This window comes from Poromitra crassiceps (genome assembly GCF_964638095.1).
Source record: "Poromitra crassiceps genome assembly, chromosome: 12".
Taxonomy (NCBI): Eukaryota; Metazoa; Chordata; class Actinopteri; order Beryciformes; family Melamphaidae; genus Poromitra; species Poromitra crassiceps.
The window spans coordinates 22,878,144-22,904,414 of NC_139632.1; the positions used below are offsets into that span (position 1 = coordinate 22,878,144).

At 42.6% G+C, this 26,271-nt stretch overlaps 2 protein-coding genes across 2 annotated transcripts in view; one reads left to right on the forward strand and one right to left on the reverse strand.

Annotated features, from left to right (window-relative positions):
* Positions 1-5,758, reverse strand: cltrn (collectrin, amino acid transport regulator; the record flags this gene model as incomplete). Its single annotated transcript, XM_083647274.1, has 7 exons — positions 1-136; positions 241-435; positions 1,127-1,243; positions 1,359-1,441; positions 1,703-1,761; positions 2,460-2,528; positions 5,572-5,758. 7 exons carry the CDS (start codon positions 5,756-5,758, stop codon positions 1-3), a joined length of 846 nt encoding a protein of 281 aa, XP_083503400.1.
* Positions 5,697-26,271, forward strand: part of reps2 (RALBP1 associated Eps domain containing 2) — a 23,172-nt gene continuing 2,597 nt past the window's right edge. The window contains exons 1-17 of the mRNA XM_083647275.1: positions 5,697-6,049; positions 12,134-12,257; positions 12,718-12,875; positions 14,465-14,573; positions 15,171-15,277; positions 15,489-15,633; positions 15,800-15,863; positions 16,484-16,652; positions 16,748-16,792; positions 17,123-17,195; positions 18,348-18,396; positions 18,523-18,659; positions 19,024-19,085; positions 19,270-19,359; positions 24,471-24,557; positions 24,694-24,827; positions 25,564-25,669. Coding sequence (XP_083503401.1) covers positions 5,870-6,049; positions 12,134-12,257; positions 12,718-12,875; positions 14,465-14,573; positions 15,171-15,277; positions 15,489-15,633; positions 15,800-15,863; positions 16,484-16,652; positions 16,748-16,792; positions 17,123-17,195; positions 18,348-18,396; positions 18,523-18,659; positions 19,024-19,085; positions 19,270-19,359; positions 24,471-24,557; positions 24,694-24,827; positions 25,564-25,669 — 1,839 coding nt within the window. The 5' untranslated portion in view covers positions 5,697-5,869. The remainder of the gene's footprint in view (positions 6,050-12,133; positions 12,258-12,717; positions 12,876-14,464; positions 14,574-15,170; positions 15,278-15,488; positions 15,634-15,799; positions 15,864-16,483; positions 16,653-16,747; positions 16,793-17,122; positions 17,196-18,347; positions 18,397-18,522; positions 18,660-19,023; positions 19,086-19,269; positions 19,360-24,470; positions 24,558-24,693; positions 24,828-25,563; positions 25,670-26,271) is intronic.

A 26,271-nucleotide genomic window follows, 5' to 3' on the forward strand; every position in this document is an offset into this window, starting at 1 on the left:
TTACATCTGTGTGAATCGCTCCTCATCTGAGAATCCTCTGTTGTAAACACCATCCTGGTTCTCACATGCAATGCCTTTCTCCACCGCTTTCACCCGTGCCTCTTCTTCATCGTCCTCACCTTCGATCTTCTTTTTGCTGAATAAGGATTAGACAGGTACAAGATTGACCAAACTCAATAATCACATGTATATATTTACAAAATGATGAATGATATTGCATCCAAAAAATAATAATCTCACCGTCTCTTTTGGACCTGAGAAAACACAAGCATAGCGATGATGCCAGCACATACTGCACCCATGACCACCCCAAACACAATGAGCCATGGAGCGGTGCCAGGGCTGACTGGGGCTGCGAAGGTGGGATTGATACCGACAAACTCCAGGGTGCGATCTGTCAGCAGAAAGGCATTGTTGATGCGATGCCTGGACTGTCTGTTGGACAGAAAGAAGCTTAGATTCAGTATGGGCATCATCAATCTGCAAGAAACCACACTGGGTTATTGACATGTTTTTTATATTAACTGTGCACAATTAATATGAATCAAGCTTTCACCAGGCTTGAGCCTTTTGAGTTATATAAATAAAATATAAAATATAAATAGGATAGATAGATAGATAGATAGATAGATAGATAGATAGATAGATAGACAGACAGACAGACAGACAGACAGACAGACAGACAGACAGACAAACTGACTGACTGACTGACTGACTGACTGACTGACTGACTGACTGACTGACTGACTGACTGACTGACTGACTGACTGACTGACAGACAGACAGACAACAGACAAAGTCCCATTTCTGTGCCGGGATGGTACCACTTACCCAAGTGGAGTTGTTTGCCAAATGTACATACAGTATATTCCAGATCAGGTTTTTATACAGTCTGCTGCAATACTAATGATGGACAATTGTAACAGCACAGAGTAACAATAGTGTAGCTCATATTTTGAGAATTATCTAGATTCACTGGTTGTTTGGCAGTTGAAATATTGGATGTTGAAATGTGATTTGGGCAGCATGGTTGCATAGTGAATAGGAAGGCCGCTCTTCAACAAGAGGAGCCAGGTTCAAACCCTTGAACTGAAAAGCAGAATCATCTCTTAATGTCGTTCATTACCTTACAGCATTCTCCACCTTTGCCTTCTCAACAAGGCGTGCCGCATTCTGAGGTGACACCACCACGAACCAGAAGGACACCCTCGGAGTCTCATCACACACAACGATGCTGGACACACTGGTGAGGTTCCACAAGGCAGTTGCCATGTCAGTATCGTTACATGTGTCATTGGTTTAATTTGAGATGTCATTATAGTTCTCATGCCTGTTTTATAAACACATTGAATTCTTACTTGAAATCCTCCTTGAGGCATCTTCTCATGGCAAAAGCCAGAGTTGCTCGGAAAAGGAACATTTCATCTTCATTCCATTCATACTGTAATACCAATAAACAAAACATTATATAACCCTGCTCTCTTGAGAAAGAACCGTCAAGGTTGCTTGACCATCAGTTGGACCTTGTCCTCATAATAAGTAGTCACATTCATTTGAAATGAGTTATGGGCAGTAATTAGTATATTACTATTTGTAAGTCTTGTATGGATAGACAGTTGATGAAGGATAGGAAATTATAGGCCTAAATAGATTTCAAATATAAACAATCATGATATAATGCTTGATAATGTACAGTACATACAGCTTGGTCTCCCAAGGCAGTTTTGATGCTGAGTCGGACTTTGTAGCCATCTGTAGAGTCTATACAAATAAGACATAAATGACATGAATCTCTGCAAAATGTCCTGAATTTATGTCATGTACAGTATTTCAAATACAGGGTAACATGTAGGCATATACGTGGTAAAAGTGTCCATGCTGAGAAAGCTGCCCTGTGCATACACATTTACAATGTTAACTCTCAACAAAGACTGTTACAGCTGTTGACTTAAACATGAGCACTGTGAGGAGAACACGTCATTTCATCTAAGCAAGGTGTAAGGTGTTCCAAAATCTGAGGCCCCAGCTGCAAAAGTCTGGTTTTAATATAAAACCTTTGATCAGCAGTAATGCCTTGCCTGTGCCGTTTGCTCACAGAGTCATTAAAGTCTATCATGCAGACTAGCACAGCACATTCAGGATCCCTTCTGAACTCTAATGGAAGCCAGTTTAATGACGGCTAAGATTTGAGCTATGTGCTAAATCCAATGTTGCTCTAGTTACAAAGAATGGCAGCTGCATTCCACATAGGAGTTGAGAGGCAGCAAGGAGATAAGCAAAGAAACACTATTGAACTATATATTATTGTAAATAAATGCATATTTTATATTGGTAAAAATACACCTAAGGGATCAAAGGGAAATAAAACATATTAAGCCAAATGTGTACAATATTATTTTTGAGTAGCAATACTAGAGAAAAATCCCTACGACGAAGAGGACTGACCAAGGATCACTTACCTTGCACACAGAGCTGTTGTGCCAAGGCTGGTGCCAGGCAGAGCAGGAGTAAGATCTTCAACATCACCTCTGAGGAGAAGAAGTGAAATAAGACAAAATGCTGCTATAGCTGTGTCAAAGTCCCAGTGGCCAAGAATCTGAGGAGGTCAGCAGAGGAACTGGATGGAGAAGCCTGTGGGTTTAATGGTTAAGCTATGACACACCTGAACAGCAGCTTCCAGGTTCCTGGCTCCAGTGCTTGTCAAAAGGCCAACCTGCCGTCAGTGGAAGACTAGCTACATGGAAACAGTGAAGTGGTTGCTGTAGTGAAAATGCTGCTATTTGCTCAAGCCTCTGAGGACCCAGATAGGTCTGATAATGAGTGAGAGGCAGACCTGGAGAAAAGTCCTGTTTACTCAGCGGCCGGCGTAAGCTGCTACAGTATATGACTTAGCCATTGGACGTGCCAGACGCTTTTATGCAGAGTAGCAACATCGTTCCATTTTTTTCTTCCAACAGAAACACACAGATTGTATCAGACCAATTGTTCAAATTGGCCAAGTGGCACGTCTGACCATATCTAGCAGCAAGTTTATGAGGTTACAGAATGCTGATCTGTTGCTTTTTTCTTTTCTTTTTTTTTTTTACATATGCACTCAACTCAGCACATTAAACTCATGCAACAGGTCTATAGATTATGCACAAAGTTGTAATTAATTCAGTTAATTCCTATCCATTATATAATAAGGCACTTATAACTGACAAGCATCGACTTCAAATGCCATAGTTTTCTATTTAGTGTTTGTGTTTGCCTTGTTTGTCATGCCTAGTTACTGGTGTCAGTTTGAATGTGCCAGTTCTTGCCATTTATTACCAGATAGGCTTGCTTGCTCCCTCCCTCTACTGGAATTCTTAAGCCATAAACGTGGTCATGGTCAAAGATGGAGCCACTCACACACTTCGTTAGCCTGTTTTATTATGTGATGTAGGACATAAATTGTTTAATTATGTCAAGTACATTTCCCATAGTAGATTGGTGGCCCACACCTTGTTAGTGTCCATATAAACACATTAGTTAGATCAGAATATAAACTGGTGCTGAAATTACAAAGATCATATTGAAATTTGTACTTCCTCTGTCTGAGCAAATATTTTAAAAGTTGTTAAAAACAATAGACAATTACAATGAAACTTGGATACCCCAGGTAAACATCCAGTGTTAAAGTTAATCATCCATTTTGCCCTGACAGTCATTCTTACAATGGAGTTAATTTTTCAACCACCGTGCTTTGTTGTCAAGGCTGTCTAAATCAGCCATTGATGGAAATAAGATAAGTTGACACATTCTCAAGCAAAAGTATGTGGCTAAGTCTCTCTCCTACTATACAGGCTACTGATTTTCAATCCAAAATTATTTTATCTTAGATACATAACATACACAGTTTAAAATCCAGATTGCAGCTAGGCACATAAAATCGCTCTCCTCTAGTAAATGATCTTTTGCTCCCATAAAATGTTATACTGGTAATCGTTTTCAGACAACACCAATAAACCGCTTGAAAACATTTGATTGAGATGTAGGAATCGGCTTGAACCACTTCCTGTCACAGATGATAAGACATAAGCTTTTTATTATGTAAAAAGTAGTGTGACTATATTGGTTGCAGTAACATAGTGTTGAGTGTAGTGTAGTGTAATGTAGTGTGTTGTGTTGTGTGTTGTGTTGTGTTAAATACAGTCAGGCCCGGATTAACACAGTGTGGTGGCATTGCCTGTATGATGTGTCATTTCTGTAAGAAAAAAAAAATATTTTACAAACCCAAAGACAAAGTAAATCTTTTAGTGTTTGCACTGCATAACTGTAACGCTTTGAGCCTTTCTGCTCAATTTCTCAGAGCATCACATTGTCATTATCTCAACACGCATAAAAATGTAAGACACAATACTAAAAACAAATTTTTATTATTTTATACAGTGAGGTCAAGTTTCGAAAAATGGTCTCACTACAATGAAATGGCTACCAAAGAGTCTCAGTTTTCCATACCCAATTTATGTAATTCCAAGACTGTTTAAGGGACCCCAGTATGCAGAAATATTCCAATAGGCTGTTATCCTATACGTTAGGCCATCACAACTGCATAAGGGCCACCTTCAACTCGGGGCCGTTTGGTCTCAGGGGCTCCCCAAAAAACTTTTTTGGACATGCTTCTGGTGAAATTATGTAAATGCAAATATTAAGGTAGTACTGCAATGGCATAAATAGTCATGCATGTATGAAATCTTGCAGGAAGTATGCTGAAACTTACGGGCAAGTGCTGTAGCAAAATAGGATTCTGGGGCTTGCTGCACTTACAAATTCTCATCAAAAATTATTATTTTCCAGCACTTTATGGTGAATATCACTTCATTAGCCTACTTGTATTTAGAAAACTGGCCAAGTTCATTTGAGTCCAAGACGAACTTCCTAATTCAAAAATTACACTTCTTGTGGCCAAAATTCTGCACTATACCTCAAATCAGAGAAAACTGAATTTTCAGTCACTGGCCGTCCAGGCCATTATGTGAAAATTATGTTCACTTTTTCATAAAAGCATAAAACTTGTTGTACCTGTACAGTTTGGGGCTCTGAACATTTTCAGAAAGGGAGCTATGTGGCCAACGCCTTGTGGTGGCCATGGCGGCCATTTTACTTTCCACCATAACCAAATTATGTGTTTTGCATCATAGGCTATCTCCTGAGCCACACATGATAACAAAGAAAATGTGATGTCTATGTTTTGATGGTCAATGATTACAATGATACATAACATTAAACTGTTCAGGTAGGCTAAATAGTTAATGGTGAATCCAATTACATTGTGGGAATGAAATCACAGCATATGTTGGGCAATTTGCACATAATTAGCATTAATTAACATATTCGCATAAAGAATTCAGCAACTGAATTTGGACCAATATTGAAATGTTTTTTTTGGTGGGTTATTGGGGATGCTCTCCTTCCTTCTTGTCCCATCCAACCTGGGTGATGTCCACAGCTGGTGGATCAGGGCGGTCTGCTGCTTCCCAAAGCAGCACCTGTGTACAGATGGGCACGCTGGCAATGGATGTGCGCGTTGCGCTCTGTAGGAGGCACTGTCTTCGTCTCGTGTCTTCAGTGTTGTCTTCTTATTCCGCTGCTCTAGCGCCCCCACATGGCGCAGGGCGGTAAGTGCTACAATCAGCCAAGCAGTAGTGGAGAAGCCAAGCAGGCAGTCTTCACAGAGAGAACCCTGCTTGTCGGTGTCGGAGGTGATTTCGCCCTCCTCTTGCCAATCCCTCATCCGACCTAATGTAACGAGAGACGGTGGTCGGTCGGTCGGGAGAGAGAGAGAGAAAGAAAGGGGGGAATGGAGTGATCTGAGCCGCCGGTAAATCCATGCGTCAGCCTGGGAATGGATCAGGAATCCGGTGTGGCGTCTGGAGGGAGTTTCATTTCCCTAAATGAAAATGAGCAGAGATATTACTCAGGTCTCCACAATCTGTGCCAAGCTGACTCTTCAGGGAAACTATCGGCCAGCAAAGTGGGAGAGCTGTTCAAGGCGTCCCAGCTGCCCCCCGAAGCCTTGCATCAAGTGAGTATTACTATGTTAGCCTACTACGGTATATAGCCTAGTATTGCACATCTGCGCTTGCTTGCTTGGACATCATCACATGTGTCTGTCAAGCCTGAACGGGTGAGAACTGCGGCTCCCGCTGTGATCCGCAGGAGACTACAGTCAATGATCCCAATGAATAGCCGATCATACACCATCATGTGCCAAGTCATAATGGTATAGTGCAGACAGTCAGTGCATTGTCGTAATGAGGTGTGTGTGTGTGTGTGTGTGTGTGTGTGTGTGTGTGTGTGTGTGTGTGTGTGTGTGTGTGTGCGCGCGCGTGCGCGCGCGCGCGCGCGTGTGTGTGTGTGTGTGTGTGTGTGTGTGATACCCTCTCTTCTCCCTCCTCTGTCACACAGGGAATATACTCACAAGTAGGGTGTGTGTGTGTGTGTGTGTGTGTGTGTGTGTGTGTGTGTGTGTGTGTGTGTGTGTGTGTTGTCTGCATCATACAACACTATTTGTAGTGAAGTCATTCAATACTCATATAGCCAACTGCACTAGATTGCACAGTAGCAAGTGTATTTACTTGTCACAGTGGGAGATAGGAGACAATCTACAGGACTGGAGAATTTTTCTAGTGTCAAGTTGATATACTTATACCTGCCAGAGTCTGGTATGCAAAAACCTCCTCTGTTTTGACTCGAGTTTCCAACCTACTAAATTTATTCACTGAAGCCTTCACATTCTTGTCATACAAGTCTGTGAATCTGATTCAAACCTGGCCAAACTGCAACTAAGTGATGAGATTTCCACCATTTCCCAATAGACACCCTACCTAGACTGTGTCCGGACCGGGTCACCTGACTCTCTGGTTTATTTTCATGGGACGATATCAGACGTGTACTTGGTGTTAAAAACAATAACAGTAGTACTGCGAAAATGTTTTTCATTGGTCCTAACACAGAACTAACACATCAGTGTCCATCATTAGAAGTCCTGACCCATGGCAGAGATGCAACTGTTTTTTCAGCAGCACATGAACACAGCAGGTAGTGGCCCTATTCACGCCACACAGTGTCCCGAGCTGGTCCCGAGGGGCCCGGCAGCCTCCCGGTGATAGCAGCCTATTGTGTCTCTGTGTGCTGTCAGGAAGCGTGGCAGAGAGCCGGGCTTCCTTCCTGTCCAGCCTGGAGCCACGCCACAGCACAGAGGTGACTGACACATGGCCTCCAACGCTGCTGCAGGATGCCTGCACGCTCACTCACTGACATCTGGGCCGTTTATGTCACACGGCGTCACAGGCTCGTTAAGTATTTCCTTTAGGGTTTTTGATGAGTTAGCGGTTGTGCTATCATTGGACCACTTTTAGTTGTAGCTTCGCGGTCTGGGCTGGGCGAGTGACGTTTTAAATTCAGAAGGTGTTTGACTACAGATAATGAGATAACAAGATCCTGTTGTGCAATGTAAACATATTATGCTCTCTCATCAGAGTCAGTTTGTCCTTGAGTCCTTCTGAGATGAAATGCTCAGGATGTCCATTTCTGTTCTAAGTCCAACAGATAAATCCACCATTCATCTCTAACACCAGTTGTTTTGATTGTCTTTTAGATGGCTTTTGCAACTAGATAATCATGGATACTGTGACTTGTGATTTGCTTTTCCTGGTAGCACATTAACAAATTGAAGTGTGTCCCTTTTTACTGACATCCATTGGTGTGTACAGGGTATACACAGGTATAGACAGAGTATACTGTACCTACTTCTTTTTCAGTCGGCATTGAGTATTCCTACTTCTAAATGTCTAACTATTGCCTAGCAGGGCAAGGAGAGTGCAGGCCTACACTGTATGTAGCTGTATTGCTGTTTGATTCACTCTGAGCTTTAGCTAAATAACAGTGGTGCAGCCTATATTGTCTTTGAGTTAAACTGAATATATTTAAAAAGTCACCTCTAGACAGCCATCAGTCTTGTAACTTCTGAATGCATGCACTGATCTGTTTGACAGAGCCTGGATTCTTGGTTTTGCTAAAGATGTGGTTGATGCCATAAAAGTGGTGCCCATCTCCTAACTGGCATCTTTGTGATAAGGAGCTATGTCAGAGGCAGAGCTATGTGGTTATCTGAAAACACTTCTCCATGTTGGTAATGATCCTCACTCCCTTAAGTCAAGCAGTAGAAGTTACGTGACCATGTGTAAATACTTCTGGCCCACCTTTGGGTGAATTTAATATGCAAGAGTAGTCTTACATTTACATCACTGTTAATAACACAGGGAATTCAATGTATGCTTTGCTGTGGGGCATAAATTAAGAGTATACACACTTCTCCCAGGCACCACTACACCACTATGCTGACATCCCTATGGGCAAATCATGGGAAGAGTGTAACTCTCCTAACGATTTGTTAAAATGAGGGGAATTTTCACCAATATTTTTGAAATGTCTTGATTCTTGACTAACAGAGCCTGTGTGGATGTGGATCAGAAACATGAGATCAGATGTATGGAGTGGAGATGGTGACATGTGCGGCCTGTGTTTAGAGTCAATATGTAGTTGGAGCACGAGGCTCCTCCTGCTGAGCTGTCACTGCACTCTGCGAAGCCAACACACTCCAGGCAGCAGGCAGCTTCCCACACACACAACTCTGCAATGAAATCAATTGCTATGCTGATTACATGGGCTTAGAGCAGAGACTTTTGGTCACCCTTATTGACTGAGATTGTGTTCATAGGGAAAACTGTTCCCATACTTTTTTTTAGCATCTAAGCATGATATTGGCCACTGCCATTTAGAAGACACAATGTACGGTAATTCTTTTTGGATGTTGCCTATTATGTAATATGTATTGAGATTTAACGTTAAGTGTCTGCTGTTTTTCTCTGTCATTTCTCACTACCTTGAATCTAGATTTGATACAAGATGAAAGAAAAGAAGAAAAAAAAAATCTGATGTCTCTAAAAACAATCAACATTGTCAACAAGTGAAAAAAAAAGTCTGTTAAATGTATGTTCTTTCGATGTTTTGCCGATTCGACGTTCAAGTCTTGTGTGTTTGTGCTGCTGCCACCTCAGCGCATAGTGACAAGCTTGGGGACATGTAATGATGTATTTAGAGATAGCTGAGGAACCTGTCTGTCTGAATAGGGTGTGGCCCCGCCGGCGATGGAGAGATCATTCTCCTGAACGCAACTCGGCTCTAGTGGTGGTGATGTCACCTGCAGGTCACATAGTGCCACATATTGCTAGCTACAGTCCCTTAAAGGCACAATGATCTTGGCTGCCTGCTTTTCTGTGCTTTACTGATACTGAATCTGGCAAACACAAAGTATGTGGTATCACACAGGAGCTAGTATAATTTAGGCTGTTTGTTGTTCTCTATGAATAACAATAGTTTTTATTTCATTACGACATCCTGCTAAATAGGGGGGAACTTACAGATTCAACTCATATCCAGATACACCTAACCATCTAGTCTACTGCAAAGTAAAAGAAGAAGATCAAAAATCGCAAATTCAGTGCTGCTGACTGAGATGTGTCACATATCCAGCAGCTTAATTACATTTCAGGATATGAATGAAACCATAACCCCGTGGTTTCCATTCTAGCTGGATTTTATCCTTCTCTTGGTCAACAGCGTATGATTCATTGCTTTCAGAAAAGTAACGCCACTCACTGGTGTATGCAGAGGTGGGTTTTTTGGGCATTTCTTCCCATGTTCTTAAAATAACCTTCCCCCGTCAGGCTATAGATCTGACTTTCCTGTCTGGTTACACAAGGCCTTCGCTGAAACAATCCCTACAGTGTTTCTGGCCAGTGACCTTAGGGCACACTCCCCAGCACTCTAGGTACGATGCCCCACTACCATCTCCTCTGCCTTTCACTGGACAGTAGTTGTTATGATCCTTATGTCTCTCTGAAAGCTGTTGAATGAATACAATGCAGGTCAAGCAGAAATAATGTCTCATAAAGCGATATGAGCCTCGCCCTCCTCCCCCACCTCCCAACCTCATTAGACGATGGGTATTAACGACACCCCTGTCATTCTGTACCACGCTCACATCTCCCTCCACACATAGCAGCAAATATTCCCCTCTAAGCCTATCACACCCCTGTGACTGCAAACCGCACCTTTTCTACAGCGTGTGCATGTGCCAATTGTGCCATGTGCACGTCTGCTGCACGCCGCTGCACGCCGCTGTAGACATTTGTTTTGGCCTAGATATCAGCCAGACTCAAATTCTTGGGTTTGTTTATGCAAGAACTTCAGCGTTAATCTGTTTCTAATCCTTTGTTGCCACAAGAAGAGTGTGAGGTTTTCTCTATTGGATTGTGTGTGGTCTGCCAGGCACTCTGCCACCTAAGAGACAGACAGTCCTGGCTGCATGGGGTCATTGATTTCCACAACATGGTCTCATTATTATGAAGTGCAGCTGAAGTGACTTTAGGGAAAAGATATAAATCGTTTTCAAAGGGAAGCTCTGTTGTTTACTTGCATAACAAATATATTTGTGTCTGCTTTATGAACCAGGGCCTTGTTTTAACGGTGATATACAGTACCACTCAGTTTAGCTGATGTTGGCGTTTTGTTCCATAGGCCTAGTGAATGGCTGGATGATTGCAGTTACAATTTGGGGGATTACTGCTCTAATATAATGGTTTGCTTTGTCTGATTGAGAACTTTTGTTCATTGTAAATTTAGGACAAGTCTCTGTGAATCTCACAGTGAGTTTGATGAAGGTTAAACAATTAGCTGTCGCCTGATTACAGTAAAACTAATACTAAGTAACTACAGAGATATTGCTGCAGTGTAGAGGTTACAGTAAAACTAATACTAAGTAACTACAGAGATATTGCTACAGTGTAGAGGTTACTGTAAAACTAATACTAAGTAACTACAGAGATATTGCTGCAGTGTAGAGGTTACAGTAAAACTAATACTAAGTAACTACAGAGATATTGCTACAGTGTAGAGGTTACAGTAAAACTAATACTAAGTAACTACAGAGATATTGCTACAGTGTAGAGGTTACAGTAAAACTAATACTAAGTAACTACAGAGATATTGCTACAGTGTAGACTAGAGGTTACAGTAAAACTAATACTAAGTAACTACAGAGATATTGCTGCAGCGTAGAGGTTACAGTAAAACTAATACTAAGTAACTACATATATATTGCTTGCTACAGTGTAGAGGTTACAGTAAAACTAATACTAAGTAACTACAGAGATATTGCTGCAGCCTAGAGGGAGCATTCAGAACTTGAGTTGTTATTATAATGATATATCTCTTATTCTCTTTTATGGTCTCTTTCAGTTAGCATGAACACTTCAGTGACTCAAAGAGGGATTACACTTATCCAGGGTTCCTTTGTTCGAGTAGTTTAAAGAGCCAGCTGTGCTTTTGGTCACGAGAGATCTAGGCCTCACATCACACTCTTTATACGCATGGTTATAAACCCATAAAGTGAACTTGCAATTCACAACACTAGATTCAGATATGTAGAATATTTTTCCAGTTACATTTTGTGGATTCTTTCCTTAATTGTCCTACACACAATCATAATCGTCTTTGCTCCCCAAAGTAGTCATTGTACCTCTAATCAAGAGGGGCCTGCTGCTGGCTCAACAGATCCTACTGTGCTGTATCTCCTAGCGATTCTGTTGGTTAATCCCATCATTTTACATGACTCCTTATCTAGATACAGGTCATAATAATCACATGCAGAAGCCTACCGTGGTGCTGGCTAGAATATGTGTGCTTTGCCTGAAAAGTGGCAAATGGTAGTAAGAACTTATAATTAGATTTATTTAAAACTCTTGTCCTGTGTCTTCAGGTCAATTTGCCAAGAGCAACAGTTTGCCAACTAAACACTGTGATTAATAGTTGTTAACCCCAGAAGTTATGAATATCACTTTTGTCAGCATTAAATATTAAAAACAATGGTTATTAATGCCTAATTTTTATGTTGCAGTGAGACCATACTTGATACATTTTGAAATTACAAGCTGAAAACTAAATTGAGATTAAATCTACATCCATATTCAGCATAGGACTGTTTTTAGCATGGTCCTTTCGACTGATCATGTGAATATGATTATGACTTTTATATCCTCCACAGATAACGGAGGTGTGCGGAGCGAAGCGGCTGGGGTACTTTGGCACGGCTCAGTTCTACGTGGCTCTGAAGTTGCTGGCTGCTGCTCAGTCCGGTCTGCCCGTCCGCCTGGAGAGCCTACCGGCCAGTAAGTCTGCTGCTCAGGGCGGAGGCGTCTTGTGAGTGAGCGCAAAAGGGGATCAAGTGATTATCTTCACATGCCTGGATTTGGTCTAATCTGGATGAATGGGGAATCGCATGGAAAGGGCTAAGTGGGTTTGCCCTGATTACGAGGGCACACGATCAGTCGCACCCCGACCGATGACGAAATCTGTTTTTCACATAGTTTAGCACATGACAGCTCGAGGGATTATCAGAACACGTATTTCCAAAGGTTTCAGATTTGTCACAGTGTGTTTCAGTGATGCTGTAAGTCAATACTACCACAGGGGGTTGTTAGCGACACTCATCCTGTTTAATACCTTCAAGCCAATTCTAAAGGCACACTGATAGATAATATAAAAAGCATAATAATCTACTGTATCAGAATAATACACATTATATCTTTGTTCTGTATTAAACACTCACTGTCTTGGATTCCCCTACAGATTTACCTCCACCCAGATTTGTTGGGCTGAAGAGTGAGTCAGAGATGCGCTACCCAACTGTCCCGCAAAGCATAGACAGCCAGGGGGCGCTGTGCGTCAGCTGGAGCCCAGCAGACAGGAGTGCCTTCAGACACCTGGAGGCCAATGTAGACAAAAAGGTGAACTTCCTCACAGACTTACCGCAGGAATGAGTCCAGAAGACCTGGATGTTAGCACTTCAGGTTCTTACATGTAAAAGTCAATGGGATTTTTGTATGGGGGTTTTGGTTCGATTAATTTTGTTTCAATGCACGACAGACAAAAACGACGTAACGTTGTTTGTCTGCCTCTCTGGTCTCGCCCAGCTTTCATGCATTATGTGCACCTTTTTGCCAGGCTGGCTGCTGGCCTACATCTGGCGATGTCTGAAGGAAGCAGAGTGCAACCCTGAGCAAGTATTCCAAATGAGCAATCGGATACTTGCTCAGCTCAGGTTTGTTTTTCTAAGCAAGGCAAGGCAAGTTTATTTGTATAGCACATTTCATACACAGAGGCAGGTAATTCAACGTGCTTTACAACATTTGACGTCATCCGTCATCTGGCTGCCAGGCAGTGACATCACTGATGATATCTCTCACTGATGACATCACTGATGACAGAGGACGTCCTGGGAGGCCAGCTGCCATAAAACACCATAGAAGAATATGTCCTGGGAGGAGAGACGAAGTGAACAGGTTTTACAGATTGTAGGGAAAGAGTGGATGCAGTAATGCAACATAAAGGATGCCAACTGCCATAAAACACTACAGAAGAAGAATCACTGATGACATCACAATTGCTTGAGTGACATCACTTGAAAGGCTGACTGACTCACAACCCCGAGGACAACACAGGAACCGAGATCAAAGGTAAATTTCAGAGCCCTGAACTGCCACAAGCTGTGCCACCATGTCTGTAGAAAAGACCCTCTCATGCCAACTGATGAGACCATACGCATTGGGACATCTGGCCCACCGTCGTCACCCAACTGTGATGCCACTCGAAGCGGCTGTGAGGTCATCAGTGATGTCACTTGAGCAACTGTGAGGTCATTGATGATGTCATAAGTGATGTCATTTGAGCAGTTGTGATGTCATCAGTGATCACCAAAACTGGGATGAGGGTCGTGAGCAGGGTCAGAATTTGGTGTGTATGACCTGAATCCATGGATCCGTCCTGCTTGGTGTCAACAGCACAGATGCCGGTGAGGGTGTAATTAATGGTTTAGGGAATGCTTTCCTGACACACATTAGGCTCCTTAGTACCAACCGAATCCTGTTTGAACACCACAGCCTACCTAAACATTGTTGCTGACCAGGTGCATCCCTCCATAGCTATAGGCTGCCCTTTGTCACATGTAGATGGACACTTCCACTAGGATAATGTGCCGTGCCGTGCCATGAAGCACACATCGTTCAAAGATTGTTCCGGAACATGGTGGTCATTGGCCTGCACTCTCCCCAAGTCTCAGCCCAATGGGAAATGGGATGTTCATAGCAGAAATTTGCCGCTATCGAGCCAACATGGATCAAGTTCCCTGTGGGACGTTGCCTTGAATCCATACCTCGAAGAGTTCAGATTGTTCTGAAGGCAAAAGATACTCGCTAGGAGTACGGTACCTAATCAAGTGACCTCATATATTTTGGGGAATATGCCATTCTTTTTATGTATACACATACTGTTTATTGCATTATGCCAAATCACGTACGTTCTGTGCTTGTATTGAAAGGAAACTTGGTCGCCGCCGCGATCACCATGCAGTTCTCCACCTCGCTCTCCATCCACTTACCGCAGCTACACTTACAACATGCAGAGAAATGGGGGCGACTCACAAATGGGTAAGGCAACAACTGTGGATCATCTGACCTTAGTATACACTGCAAATACCTCAACTGTTTGTTTTGAAGGTTCACTAAACAGGCCATAGGCATACGGAAGGTTACATCAGAAAAGTTAGCTTCAAGTGGGAAACCTGCCAGCATTGTGTTGTGACGTTCATCACGTTTCTTTCATGACCTTTCTTTGCAGCAGCAGTCCTTCAAACTCTGGAGCTTCTGAGGTTTCACTGTAGGTATACAAATAGCTTAGCTAGAGGTTTACCTACTTTGACCTAATCTAATGCAGGTTGGTGACTGACAACTGTCTGAAAGGTTTCACTTTTCATTTAAGATGTGAGCGCTCTTGAGAGAACAGTTCCTTGTTTTAGCAAAATGATAGTTCAACATGCCTGGACCAGTTTCAGTAAACGACAATTCATTTCCTTAGATTGCTAGGGAAATTAAATGATGCAAGAAACTAGCATAGCAAGAAATGCAAGTCCTGTGCTCATCAATAAGGAATGAATTCAAATGAAAAACAATTTCTAGGTCTGTTATTGGCTGGAAATCACTGCATATTGCCCTCAGGTTTATCAAGTTTGTCTCTCCATCCCTCAGCCTATGAAAGCAAACACTCCTCCAGGCCTGTCATGTCGCTGGAGCAGCACTCCTCACCCAGTAACTACGGGACCAAGCCCACTGTGGAGCCCCCCGCTGCTCTTCGAGTAAGGCCATCACAACACACATTTATAAACAGTAGCTTTAATGCTGTGTTTAAGTCAATACTGTATACTGTATATCCAGATGATACTGTTTGGTGCAGTGGATCCCCATTCTCTCACAGACTAATATATCTGACAGACTCCTCTCATTTCCTATGGGATGGGAATATGTGATCCTTCCTGTTGCATGTACTGTATATGTGCGTCTTCCCAGGCTCTCTCGGTGGACAGGCTGGATCAGCAGGGTGTAGCGGACGACCCTGATGATGAGGACCCCTGGAGGATCACAGTAGAACAGCGGGAGTACTACACCAACCAGTTCAAAACCCTGCAGCCTGACCTGGGGGCTCTCATCCTGGGTACAGACCCCCCCCCCACACACACACACACACACACTTAATTTACACACAGAGATTGAGCTTTATGCAGTAGTGGCTCATGCACTGATGCTGAAATGAATTGCTGTATCGCAAAGTGTTTTCTTTCAAACAATTTGACCACTGTGTACCTCTTTACCTCTTCTAGGAACTGTTGCAAAGAACTTCTTCACAAAGTCCAAGCTTCCGATACCAGAACTCTCCCACATTTGGTAAGTGCTGCTGACTCATAGCACTGTCTGTCCTTTAGCTGGGGTCATCTGGGTCTGCATCAGCCCAGCACAGAGTCAGACAGCAGCTTCATCTTAACCGTGCACACTCATCCCCAAATAAGTAAAACAAGGATGCACTACAATGCTATTTCAAACGGTTTTACCATTTATTAGAACAAAGAGGAGGACTTGAGAATAAAACTTCCAAGGAAATGTTACTCATATCTATAATGACACCATTATTGCCACTACTGCATGCTCAAGAACTGAACAATTGATCATGTGTCGTATGTTAATAAGCATAGAATATGGGCTTTTCTGTAATATTGAAATGTTTCATTTCATGTAGCATGTCTACTGTAGTTGAAAATTGAAGATGTTGATGTGCTATATGATTATGCAATAAGATGCCAAAAGTGCAGTAAAAAATATATTGATTATTTCTCAAATCATCTAAGGCGAATAATCACGTTTAATAACTATGACAATATCCAGCAAAAGTCCAGTGAATTATTATTATTATTATTTTGACAACCAGGATGATAATTTTAGCTATAATCGTGCAGTCCTTCTCTCAAGTTTTGCAGGTAAATCTTCATTTATTTCTCTGTATTCTTTAGGGAATTGAGTGATGTGGATCGAGACGGAGCGCTCACGTTCTCTGAGTTCTGCACAGCTTTTCACTTGATTGTGGCTCGCAAGAACGGTTACCCTCTCCCAAAAAGCCTCCCTCCAACCCTGCGGCCGGGCTTTATAGAGCAGGAAGAGGACATCCCTGATACACCTGAAGTAAGGCAATCTGACACGTTTCCTCTTACTTATAGCCATTCCTTTGTTACTTCTGACTCATTCAAATGTATTTGTTTTGTATTTGTTTTACACAGCCTCTTATTGTCTTTGAGGATGCTGAACTCAGGCCCAGCCAGCTGGTAAATCCAACCCCCAGATTCTCTCTGACTTTTGATTGAAAAGATAGTTTCAATGTGGAGTTCCACTTCAGTGACTGTAGGGGGCACTAACAAGCTGAGCATGGCACTACTCTGTCTCTGACACATCACCAGCAACATGTTGAACTTACAGCTTGGACTGTATGAGATAAACTGTACATGCCCTTATTTCTATCTCTGCAGGCAGTGATGTAATGGTAATAAATAAAAGAGTGGGTAACTCCTCATGGTGATTATCTCAAGTTTGGACAGGCTCTTACATCCCTGCCTGCAGGGAAGTGTGGATCTGAACATGCTCTCTGTGTTTTTTAGGGTATTGTAGAGAGGCTGCAGCCAAGCGTGGCCACAACAAAGCAAGATTTGAAAGAGGAATCCTGTAAACAAGGTGATTTAATTAAAAAGAAAAAGTCTGGTATCTTTATTTTTCCCCTCTAAAATACTTGAATGCATTCGGTGGGACTTTTCCAACACAAAATGACAGCATCTTTTCCTAGGTGAAGAAGTTTGTACATAGTTAATCAAGTCAAATGTAATGGAGTTTATTTAATTTATTCATAATTTGTTGACAATTAATTAATACTTTATTTATTTAATATGTATTTAATTTATTGCTGTGTCTACAGACTTGAGTGCGAAGAGGGTGGCAACATCTCAAGTGAAACATACTCCACGAGTCTGTGTTTTTCCTGAGAGGCCAGGTGATACTAAATCTCCTCTCACATAATATGGGGGAATAAAAATGACTCTACTTTCTGTGCATATGCACTTTATGTATCACTGGTTGTAGAAGCCAGCATTTACCACCATTGAAACTGTCTTGCTTAAAGTGAAAATTATACAAAATTCACACGTTAATCTTAGTTTGTTCAATCTTTTTGAACAACTCTCTTTCAAGGCTAGAGCAGAGCAGCAAAGCTCATATCGGTGACATCTGTAATCAAGAAACTAAATTGATCTGCTTCCACTGACAGTGAATTGGAGATTGACTCTGTGGAATAACAGAATGATTGCATCCAAATAGACTTAGAAACAAAGAGATTTGGCCTTCTCTCCTATAGAATCAACCTGGGTACTTTAGCAGGGTTTGTCCAGGATTTGTCTCCTTATTGTCTCCTCTTGTTTTTAGACTGAAAAGTCCAAAATCAAAGGAATAATGTGAAAATGTTGAGGCTTCATTGACATTGTTAAAGTTCATCCTCATCTATTCTCAATGAGTGCTACAGCAGCTGCTGTTGGCTCTTCTGTCACAATGAAAAGGTACCTTAGCAGCTCCAAAATGCACAAAACTCACATATGGTGAAAATGGATGTGCTCCTTTTGAAACCTTAGTATGGCAAAATTAAATGACTTTTCAGAAGCCAAAGGATATCCTGGAAGCATGAAATTATGTCAAAGGATGACAAGTCAAAATGCCTGCCATAAATAGTTACAATTAGTCTTTTCCCTATAAGGAAGTAGTTGTTTCTCATTTCCTAGAGCCAAGCCAAGAGCAAAGGTCAGATCTGTGTTTGTTCATTTAAATGTTTCTTGTTCCCAGCACCACCTCATGACCTGGACCCACAGCTGAAGACTAAAACTAGGCCGAGGTGAAAATCACCCTATACTGTGATAGAATAATGAATTAACTAATATAAGGTAGCTTACTGATAAACCGTCCATTAACCTGATATATATATACACTCTATTTTCCTCTACTGTAACCTCGCCTCCAGGTCCTACTCCAGCACCTCCATCGATGATGTGATGAAGAAGACAGAGGAGCCGCCCACGCCTCCGCCTCGACCCCAGAAGAGCCACTCCCGAGCCTCGTCTCTGGACCTCAACAAGCTCTTCCAGCAGGGTGTCCTGGGTGCGATGCTCTTCTCACACTATGAGCTTTCTTTCTTTCTGCTGATACCAATAGTTCATCCTATTGTCACTGCAGAGAACATTAAAAGCCTGCGGCTACACTACATTTTGCAACCCAGTTTATGATGTTTTGTTTATGACAGTTCTCCTTTCTTGTAATAACAAAAGGGGAACTGGAGACAGGTGCTTACTTGCTGCGTACTTTGACAGGCGAGAGGTTCACATGAGAAGCACACAAAGCAACAGTTCTGTGTTGCTGATGATGGAAATATTATTTGTTTTGGGATTGAAATGTGAGGCCTGAATGCACAATAGATGTGTGCGACTATCCACAATAGTTTAAAGCCATTTTGTTTGTATTGTAGGGGTAAAAAGTGGATGGTTGCCCCCTCCTCCAGCTCTCCCTCCCAGACCATCAACCACACAGGTAGGCCTCGTTTCATTACAAACTTCAGCGTTATCTCTTCGCCCACAACCGATGTGAAGATTCTCTGGTAGCTCAAACGTTCTGTCCTACTCTATGGCGTCTAAATCTGTTTCATTCAGTCATAATGGTAGAAGGTTTAGATTGTGCAGCTACATCAGCACTGCTTTATATTCCCTCTTGTCAGGTTTCTCATTTTATCACTGGTCCAGAGAAAACTCCCCAGAAAACAGTACACCAGCCAAACTTTGCTGACTTCAGTCACTTTAGAGAAGAGGTGAGCATTAATATATGACCTATAGTCTGCTACTTTTCATCTCAAACATGCTTTCTTTTTATTTGATGTTTCATCACGATCAGTAATTCCTTTTTCCATTTGTCGCGGTATGAGTTTATACATTCAGATGTAGAGTCTAGCAAAAGATAAGTTGCTTTTGGGAAAGGAAGAAAAAAATCCAGCAGGCAAACTCCAAATTCCATCCCGAATTGTCAGCATTTTTCACTCCCCTATTTTGCAGCTCCCATCTCAGGTGCGAGACCATAAATATGTCGTCTGGGTTGTGTTTGTCAAATCTACGATCTCTATTCCAGGACAGAAATGAGCTGAGAGGCTGTGACAGCGGCGTACATCAAAGCCTGCTGTACTGTGGGACTGCATGCATCAAGCATTTATTTATGGCTCAAGTGACAAGTCGTGCATTTTAGTCTCAACTTTTATCGCCGTCGCTCTTTGTCCTTCACTTGTCTTTTCATTTTTTCATTTGTGTGTATTTGTGTATGCGTGATGCGTGTGTGTGTGTGTGTGTGTGTGTGTGTGTGTGTGTATGCTTGTGTGTGTGCATACTCAAGCACACGTCTGTGTGGCAGCTCCACAGTCAGCAAAGTCGCATGCAAATCCTGGATTATACCACACAACAATCCAATGCGAGGTTCAGTACTGATGCGCCGTAAATAATTCCCAAAATATTTCAAGTATGTAGCGTTGTCCCATAAAAAAAAAACCACAATGGAAAGTTTTTGCCTAGTTGAAAATCAACAATCTACATTTGATCCACTCATCTGATGATCCTGCATTGCTCTCTATTGGATCCCAGAACATCCATCTCTAATTAAAACTCACTCATCCACTCTCATTTTACGGTCTCATAGACGGAGATTCTGTTTTATTATTAACCCCGCACAGCCCTGTGTCTGCATGTGTTTCAACCCCTGGCAGCAAGTTGTGTTGTTAAAACTGACACTTTAATGTAACTCATTCATCATTCCCAGGCCTAGTCTTCCATGACAGAACTTTATTTTTTATTTTTTATAAACACTTTGTTGAAAATACTTTTTGTGTTTTAATGGAGGCCCGCATCCATTCAGAGCTATAGCACTCTTTTGATTTACAATTTTCCACATAATTTCTATAGTGCTACAGACACGGGCCATTAACAGTCACTGTTCCCCTAGTGGGCAGTATAATCTAGGAAGCATGGAAAAACACCACAAATCTGTTCACTCACTTATCACTTTCCACAACTATGACCGCCGTGCCTCATTCCACAGGTTCCTGGCTGCTTATGAACTGCACTGACATACAGTCATGTGTGTTGTTTGTCACCCAAGCCGTTTCATTATCAAGTGCACTGTCTTTGTTTAGGTATTTAATTTCTATTAAAATATGTTAATCTCTATATTGTATAGTAGTGCTACCTACTTAAAATATTTTCCAAATCCATCCCATCTCTTAAGCGAGCGAAATTCCGTCTGTACCACACTGCTGATAGTCATATTCTAATTCTTACTGCAAATAGTTAGTAACAGACAGCTGTAGATGTACAGAGTAACATGAAAGAGTTCTATTGAAACTTACTTGATCTAATTTTCAAATTTCGGAACTAAATAGTCTGCCAAACGAGCCTAATTAACAAAATATGTGTGGAAGCAAAAATACTGTATTCATTGTGCTCAAGTATGAGTTTCCTGTAAATTCAGGTGAAAGGCATTTCCAATAGCACATTTAAACTGTGAGAGACATTTTGGTAGATGCATATTTTTTTAGGAAGTATTTCTACCATATTTCAATATATTCTGTAGAGACATTTACCTACTTCACAAGATGAGACCACATCCATTCCCAAGAATTTTGTATCTGCGAGGCCTTTCTTTGTATTTGTCCATTCTCCATAGCCGTTTTCACACATGTGCTTTTTACCGCTAAATGACCGGAAAGCGGTCTAATGCCTTCATGTGTGAAAGTTGTTTTCCGGTATAAGCGTTCCCCCGTCATCGCGGACATTTCATCAGTTTCGAGGTTGTCAGAAGAGCGGTATGCCGCGATAAGGGACACAAGTGTGAAACGGGTCCAGTCATTTCCCTGTATCAGTGGGCGTTGTCTCAGGTGGTGTTGACCACCAAAGCACTATTGCCAGTCGCAAACGCGCTTCCAGTGGTCTTCGCCACCGGGTGATCTTGCGTTTAGTGCGGGTCGGACCAGACTCAGCAGGTAGTCGAACGTACACCGGGACATGCGAAAATGACGCTTCCATTCCACGTCGTCAAAATTGTTCAGAGCATCTTCCCAAAATGAATTCCCTCCTGGTCTCTCTCGCTTCCAGACGGCTCTAGTCTCATGCAGCAGCGCAGAGGTACTTAACACTGTCATAATCTGTCCCCGGTTTAGTCTATCTTCATATTCTGCACGATGTTTAGCGGAGAAGACTGCAAACATGAATCTGTTTCTGTTCGCACGTATATCCCTTTCCATCTTCGCCTTCATTTGTCTGCGTCGCTGTCTACGTTTGAGGAAAAAGCGCGTCAGCAATATTATCAAAAGAGTGGACGCCGGCTCCATGTTTGTTTGTTTTTTCTGACTGCCTTGCAGCACAGTTTATACGTCATGACCCCAGGCCACTCTCCTCCGCCCCCCGCCCGCTCCGCAGTGCCGCCCCGCCCCCCAACATACAGGCTATTTGACGACTATATTCACACATGCGGGAAATGGCCGATATTGATTTACAGGTAATTTTCCTGTACGCATGTGTGAAAACGGCTCATGGGACACAGATTTAAGGGGCGAGGCGGTGCTCTGCCTGTCTTAATGTCATCCGCCCCTCTGGCTCCTGCTGGACCTTAGGGACGGATCAGATGTAGTCAGTTATAAGGTCAAAGGTTATGGATCAGATGTAGTCAGTTATAAGGTCAAAGGGTATGAGCGCTCCTAATCTTATTCAAACAGACTCGCTCAATCCTACTGCTTTTCCCATGTTGTCTAATTCCCCGAATCCTAACTCCTTTATTGAGTAAGAGACTTGATATCATGATAAACTGACAAAACTGCACACCGTCTTTTTAAACTTAATGATATCTTTCACTCATGTCTATCCAGTCTCACACGCTCTGTCATTACACGTGCTGCTGTCCCTGTGCAGTATCACTGTGTCTTCCCACAGGATCTTCTACTTAGTCTTAATTACTACCAAACAGATTGGGAGATCCCAAGGTGGGGATACCTCCTGTGTATATTTTTGTTGACCTCGTAAAACAAGCTGGAACTGATACCAGCCCAGCCCCGCAGGGAGACAGTCTACAGATGAATGAACTGTCGGAGGAGTTAAAAATAGCTTCGTTAACATGAAATCTGTCGATGTCAAGTTGAGGATGAATATTTATGACCAGCTTTTACAAGGAGCTCTTGGGCGAAGGCATGCTACATGTACAGGCTTACCATTTGAGAAAAACGAGTAACTTACACGTGACTTAGGTTCTGTGAGTTGAATGGGATGGTGAAGTGGTAAGCCAGTCCTGTACCTTTTTAAAGACATGATCAGTGATACAGTAGGTGGTGGGCAGCAGAGGGTCAAGAAGAAGAAAACAACAGTCTGTGAGCCACTGGGCAGGCAGCTAGAAGCCACAGTCGTGACCTAAACACCACTTTTGTTCCCCCTGAGCACAGCAGAGCTAAATATCCACTAAGCCCAACCAGGCAACCAACCGCAGCCCAGGCTGACCGCAGCCCAGCGTCTCCTCCAGGGTGGACAGAGTTTGCATCGATCCACTATTCGACTTCAGACTATAGTGAGGACTCGTGGTGGATGAGCTCAAGGTCCTCTCTGCTCACTTCCTCTTGTTGTGCTAGCTGGTTCCCCAGGCAGTTCAGCACAACCACCAGAAGGCGGTTGTAGCATAGCCTACGTACATCATTTCATTCCACCATATATATGTATACGTATGTATATACTGTACGTATATATACGTATGTATATACGTATATATACAGTATATACGTATATATATATGTATACGTATATGTATTCACCACAATAATGAGTACTTAGTTATTTGACTAAAGTGAGAGCAGTTCTAACTCTGAAAATCTCCTATTCGGTTCAGCCCATGTCCATGTTTGATGCAGTGGTGAATGGTGATAAAAATTAACACCAGCACTAACTTTGCTGGAACTGAAACAGCCATGACCCATGACCTATCGGTGCTCCTGCGGTTTGTTGTCACCGTAGCAACTCCTACCTTCAAAAGTTTCCATGCTGTGGTTGTATTTCATCCAAAGGGGCGGTGCTTGCTGCTTACAGCCACGTGTTTGTGTCTGCCCGCGAGGCAGTTGCGTGGCTCAGCAAAAAAGATTTTTATGTTCCTAGGGCCCAATTTACAGCACCAACTAAGCCTGTTTAAGCCATCAGTAAAGACTAGGCATTTCAACTGCCACCACAAGCGAGACAGCCAGCCCTTAAAAATTAATGGATCAAATTCTGTAAATACAGCATTAACATATGGGAGATGTTGAAGTGCATTAAACTTGCAAATGGCCGTGCCTTGTAAGAAATGCCTATTAAAACGAAGGTGTGTTGTATTTTTGGTGTCATGGACTGAGTTTGACAGTATCCAAACCCAATCCTTACATTCTCCTTATGTAGCGGCCGGGCGGTTGGCTGAAATTAAGCAATTAACTTTTAATAGTACTACCTGCATAGAACTGAAAGAAAAAACTCTCCAGGCACTCTGGCTTTATTACCGTCTCTGGTGAATGAAAGCAGGTGGTGATACATTGTGTCTGTAAGGGAATAATGGATGAAATGCAGCCAGGAGATGCAATAAAAAACAAGTTAATCCATCATGGCTGCCCCCGAGAAGGCAGGAAGCCATGGCTGGAGAGCAGTAGATCATGGTCCCTGTAGGGAAGATGCTGATTTATACATGGTGAGGTGGGACACAATTCATCCTCCCACTTTAGCAGCGCTTCCAATCATCTCACCTCATCACGACCAGACTTTGTTCATTCTTATGTTTGCCATTGTTATTAATATTGAGAGTTATTTCATTACTTATAGGAACTATTTATCTTGTGTATGTTAATGTTGCTCGTGATTTTGGTTTTTGACTGTGTTGCAGGAGGAGAGCAGCGTTACGCACGAGGAACAGAGTCCGCTCTGTAGATTTGGGCCAAGTACTGAGGACCTGACAAAGACTCCAAAACAGGTCAGAACCGGTTACATAGAAGTGTGAGGGGCGCCATGCTAGTTTCAGTGCATACCGTATGTGTGTGTGTCTGTGTCTGTGTTGGGATGGGGGGATATTGTGGGTATGTAATGTTTTTGTTTTTACCTTCTTCCAGGACAAGACCGGAATCTCTCACAATCTGGTTCCACAGAAGCCAGTCCGCAGGAAATACCACCCAGACAGCCAGAACCTGGAGGCCATTCCTAGTCCTGCCATGCCATTTGCTCCCACCATCAAACCCGCTCAAAAGTCAGTATTGGCCTTTTTAAATCTTAAAATACAGGCAAATTCACGTTTCAACTCAATCTGTTTGATTGAATACCAGTAGCTGAATTTGGGCCTAAACTAATGGGACTGTTGGGACTGCTGTGATGTGAGGTCTAAGAAAGAAAACCATGTTTTTACAGCGACTGATGTTGAGAAGAAGTATTGAAGGTGATTGTTAACCCCTGAAACCCATCCAGATAGGGAAATCCAACCTCATGCATTGACCATGCTGTATAGATTTCACGGCCCGGCCTGACCTACCATGATGGCTCTAACATGTGTGGTGGTGTCTCCTTATTGTCCAGACAGCTCATTGAAACTTGTGCCAGTCGCTGCAATAGAAAGTGACCATCAATAACAGTGGTGACGCTAACGATGGCTCAGTGATGGATGTGAAGGTCCGGTCCTTTGCTCTGATCTTTGAGAGGCCGTAGACTTGGGGTGGACTGGCTGAGTGCAGTCGCTCACTGATCCTCAGTTTGTTCACTTTGAAAAGAATACCCTCTAACTCAAGGCATTTAATCCCACCTCCATATACTGTGTTTAGACCATCATAGAGTAGAAAGAAGATGGTTGTTGAAGATTGTTCAGTAAATGGGTAAAAGTGTATTAGCATGGTGTTCTGAAAAGGCTCAGTTAAACATCAGCTATTGTTCTATTATCCATCTGCAAATTGAGATTTAAAACTTTAGTAAAAATGGATCAACTCATCTCTCAGACTGCTGTCCAGACAGAAGAGGGAGATCCAGATGGCCATCCGTAAGAACAAGGAGACCAATGCGGTGTTGACTCGCCTCAACAGTGAACTCCAACAACAGCTTAAGGTCAGTTCCCCCCCCCCCCCCCCCCCCCCCACTGTCTCTTCTTGTCTTTTGAAGTTGAGAACATGAGGCCATGAGTTCATAAATGCAACCACACTCACACCCACACACAAACACACACACACACACACACACACACACACACACACACACACACACACACACACACACAGCGTCTGGCTTCGGGAGTGTGTGTCCGAGTGTGGACTGCATTAGTGGCCATTCAGTCGTTCACAGCCCTCCCCTGGGTCACTGTGGAATGAGAAGGCCAGCTCCACACTCCTTAAACACATTGAAAGTGTGCATAATTAAGCCACTAAATACAATACATCACATTTCAGGGCAGGCGCGTTGCCTCGTGCATAGGCTACTACTGTATATTATCACCATGGCAAACATGTATATTTATTGTGACAGTTGAGCTGGCAGAGTGCATCTCATTGCTACTGTATATGGTGTTGTTTTGTTTGAGAGTGATGCAACCAACACCAGTTTACAATAGGAAGATGTGCATCTGACAGCTTAATGAAGGCATAGCTGTGTTCTTTCCCCCCCCGCACCTATGAGAGCGCAGCAGTGTTTTCATGAACACTGTGATAGTTCTC